At 50.7% G+C, this 4,369-nt stretch overlaps 1 protein-coding gene across 1 annotated transcript in view; it reads left to right on the top strand.

The window, feature by feature from the left end:
- Positions 1-2,336, top strand: part of ZC3H12D (zinc finger CCCH-type containing 12D) — a 28,418-nt gene extending 26,082 nt beyond the window's left edge. Inside the window, exon 7 of the mRNA XM_025049250.1 lies at positions 9-2,336. Within this exon, the coding sequence (XP_024905018.1) occupies positions 9-386 (378 nt within the window). The 3' untranslated portion in view covers positions 387-2,336. The remainder of the gene's footprint in view (positions 1-8) is intronic.
- The last annotated feature ends 2,033 nt before the right edge of the window (positions 2,337-4,369 follow it).

Consider the following 4,369-nt stretch of genomic DNA (forward strand, 5'->3'; position numbering starts at 1 on the left):
GTACCCAGAGCCCGTCAGGCCCTCTGGTCGGGCCGCGGGCTGGGGACTCCCCAGGGGACCCGCAGAGTGACCTCCTCCCCCAGCGAAGGCCTCCCGCCGACCCCTGGGCCCTCCCGCATGGGGCCGCCGGCTTCCCGGGACCGTCGGCCTGGTCGGACTTGGGTTGGGGCGATGGCGCCTTCTGGGGACCTTTGGGGTCCGCGACCCCAGCCGCGGCCAGCGAGGGGGTGGAACGCGCCCGGGCGCGCACCACTCTCTGCAGCATCTTCCCGCCCCACCAGGTGGACAGCGTCATGGCCCTGTTCCCCGCGCTCTCCGACGTCACCAGGCTCATTCTCCTCATCCAGAGATTCCAAAAGTCTGGCGCACCCGTGGGAAAGCCCTAAGGAGCAAGTGCAAGCCACCGCCAGCGCTGTCCCAACTGGGCCTTACAACTGGGCCGGGCGGCCGGCTGGTTGACGGCCTGCATCTGGGTCGGCCCACCTGTGAGGCCCGCTTCTTTTTAAAGATGGTCAGAGAAGCTAAATTCCTCACCCTCAGCCTTGCCTTTGGTGGCACTTGGTGACTCTCACTGATGACAAGTCTGCTTGGAAGTCTGTGTCCTGCAGACTAAGGTTGGCTACTTTCGTGTTGGGAGTGATTTCTCCTACCTGCAAGACTGCAAGTCCCACTAGGCTCCAAGGGTTTGTCAGGAACCCTTCGGGATTGTTTTTGTCAAGCTGCAGTGGCGAGCCACAAGTGGTCACTTGATCAATTTAGTGAGTTGAAATGGAATAAGAAATCTCAGAGCACACTCCACCTAATCAGGTTAAGTATGTACAAAACTCTTGTTTGATAGCTACATGTGTGTGCTTGTGTACCCTTGGTAGCCATGCAAATTTAATGTGGGTCATGGGCAAAAGTTAGAGAAATCATTGAATTTTATTGCATCGAATCATGTTTAAATACGTAGTCAGTTGGCCAGTGGAGGTTTTGGCATCAGGAGATTTCACATGAGCTGTTTCTATTCTAGCCTCACGAGAGTTCTAGCCTTGGTATGTGGGTTCCACTTGTCGCTCTGAAGTTGTGTGGCTGTGCAGGTCTGTGGAGATGTGGCAGGGACGTGTTGTCTCGAGGGCCTGCCTGTGGGGCCTTTACCCCCTTCACACGACACACAGACACATACACACACGGACACATATACATCACACGCATGTCACAGAGCTAAGTGGTCCAGCACAGGCTGTCTAGCGGCCAAGGCTGCTAAGCCATACCTCACAGCAGAGGCCCAGTGAGTCAGGACTTCTCCTCAGAAACTTCCAGGTGGGTCAGAGGTGAGCTGGGATGAGTGTCAGTCATGGAGGTTGTCACCTTCCACCATTGCTTTTTTCCACAGCCGGCTATTGCTTTGAGTTTGGGGGAGAAGGAGTCCACCCATTTGCAATGGACAAGAAATTATATGGCGCTGCCAGAGCATGGACCCTGTGTCCTCAGGTGTCTCTGTGCGGCATCCACCCAATCACTCTGGGTTCCGAGTCCAGCTCTGCGGGGCTTGGCTGATTTGTTCATGAGGGGACTCGGTGGCTTGGCCATGGTAGAGAGTGTAAAGCACCTCCCAATGGAAAAGCAGATGCCAACTGCTGCAAGCTTCTTGCAGGACTGGCAAGAGCAGAGGGGGACTTCTCAGTGCGTTACTTGGCTGTACTGATGGCACAGCCCAGGGTGCACCCTGGGAGAATCTGCTGCCGGCCCTCTAGTTCATGGTAAATGCTGCCATTGGAGATACAATGATGCTATGTCTGCCTGTGATCTCTTTCATTTTTTTAAACCAGATTCTTAGCATGGCTGCTGCCAGATCTGTTCTTCACCTCTTTTTTTCCAGAAGAGGACACCGTGCCCACAATTGTACCTTATTATTTTGGGACCTCAGTTCTAAAAAGAGCCTATTCTTTCTAGGTAAATTGGATTTCCATCTTGGTGTTTCTTTTTAATTTTTTTTTTTTTTCTTTTGGCAAGACGAGCTTTATATTAGAGCTGCTTTTATCTTTTGGGTCCATGTCCTGACATGGAATCATTGCATTGATTTACTATCAGAAATATTTAAACTGCTTCCTTGGAGGACAAGTTTGAGTTTTAGTAAGCTGTAAAGCTATTTTATTTGGTTCACTGTGGTTAAGACAAGCACAAAAACGAATGAAGAAACAGCACATTTCAATGTAATCCCCTTTGGAATTTTTTTCCAAAGTCTTGGTATGTCTTTGTGACACAAAACATGGATGGGACGGGTCAATGAAATGTTCCTAGTTGCATAGCTGTTACCGTGCTCCAAAAATAAATCACTTTTACTCACACCTGGACTCATCATTGTCAAATTGTATATCAGTTTCTGTCAGGTCGGCTTTTCCCCCTAGGCTGGTTTTTCATGTTAAGTATTGTGGAGGTGAAGACTGAGGTTATTTTGTGGCTGTTTTATTCAGTGTTATTCCATCTTTGGAGAGGGGGTGGTGAGGGGGCTGGAATCCATCTTTTCCACTAGGAGCAGTGAGGCCCAAGGCAAGGATATGCCTTTGCTGGCTGTTCAGTGGGCTGTTCCCAAGGACACAGGCTGCTTACCTGTTTGCTAGACTTTTAAAATCCTCGTTACAGAATCACGAAGCAGTCTCATAAAAGCCACTCTTCTTGTGTAAACCTGCAGCAGAGTCCTTGATTGCTGAAGTCTGAGGATCCCAGTGCTGTGCAAAGTTTATGCCGGTGCAGCTTTCCTGAGGTCTCTAGAGGGCGGTTTGAGGCAGAACTGCAGAATGTTAGGGGTCGAAGGGTAGAAGCAAGGGAAGCCACCCGTGTCAGCATCATTCCACGTAAAACGAATCCCAACTCTCAAAATTTCACAGAGAACTCAGGTGGGGAGCAATGAACTGACTGCCAGCTGGCACAGGTATGGCTCCCTGCCTCTGGCAGAAAAGTCCCCTGTGGGGGAGAAGAGCTTGAGGAGGAAAGAGAAGAAGAGGCATTAAGAATGGGTGATGGGGGAGGGGCCTCCGGGAACTGGAGCATTTAATCGGAATCACAGATCCCACCATGAGAGAATGCATGGAGCCAGGACCAGCTGCATAACTTGTGGGCCCTTTGCAAAATTAAAACGTCGGGCCCCTTGTTCAAAAGTAATCAAGAATTTCCAGACAGTGACAGCAGAGCATTCAACTAACCCTGGGGTCCTTCTAAGTGCAGGGCCCTGGGTAACTGCACGGGTCACAGCCCGTGGAGGCTCCCTGTGTACAGTTACCTTAAAAGACAAGCAAGAGAACATTCTCCATACTGAGTGTAACAAAACTCTGAGTGAACCAAGTCGGAGCCCAAGATGAGATGCATACGCTTTATATCTGAGAAAGGCCACTCGCACTGGTGCAGGTGCTGATTCCCTCAGGGACTACCCACAGCATCTGGACTGAGTGGGCCTCCCTGATTTTTCCCACCCACCTCTGATTCAAGAAGCTAAAAAAGAGAAGTCAAGGGGTTTGGGCAAACTACGCACTGCATCGGCCACTTCCAAATGGGTGTGAGAGGTCGGTAGGGGAAGCTCTAATCGAGCAGCAAGTATGCTGGTTTGTATTAGACAAGGCTCTTAGGTTACAAGCACAGCTCATAAACCAAATGGAGGCGGCTATGGGGCTGGCTGGAATTAGGGGCTTGAACCTTTTCAGGATTCTCTCACCTACTTTTTTCTGCATGTGGGATCATCGTCTATTTCTAAGGTTCTCCCTACATAGTGAGAGCCATTCTGTAGGCAGACCTAGGCACATATCTTTCCTGCTAAAGGACTCAAGAGGCAGCGTCAGAAAAATCCTGGGGAGAATTCTGATTGGCTGGCTTGGATCATGTGCCGTTCCCTGGACCAATCACTGTGAGATACTGCCATTGGTCCAGTTGGGTCTCGCACCCAGACCTCTAGCTAAGATGAAGGCATACAGGATGAGGGGTCAGCTCCCTCCTGAACCCATCTAGCTGGTGGGGGTGGAGTGAGTTGGTGCAGACAAAACAAATGCCCACAATAATGTTCAAATCTGGGGACTGTGCCAGGGTTTAAAATGTCCCCCCGCCCCCTACTCTGGTTCTACCTGAGAAAGCAGCTGCTGTGTTTCTTCTCTCTTTGCCTTATGAGGAAAAGCCTTGCGTCTGCCCATCCACAGACAAGCAGAGCTTTCCGTGGGAGGAAGTTGGAAGAGCCTACTGCTATGGTGCCTGGGGTATTGTTGAGTTAACCTTGCCAGTCCTGGGGTTGTGGCTGTATGAGCGCTTAGGGGAGGAGGAAGTGTCTCTTCAGAGACAAAGGGTGATTGTGTTTCTTTGACTCACTTCGGAACTGATGCCCTCTAGAGCTCAGGAAGCTCTC

Source organism: Pteropus alecto, unplaced genomic scaffold (assembly GCF_000325575.1).
Source record: "Pteropus alecto unplaced genomic scaffold, ASM32557v1 scaffold185, whole genome shotgun sequence".
NCBI classification, from domain to species: Eukaryota; Metazoa; Chordata; class Mammalia; order Chiroptera; family Pteropodidae; genus Pteropus; species Pteropus alecto.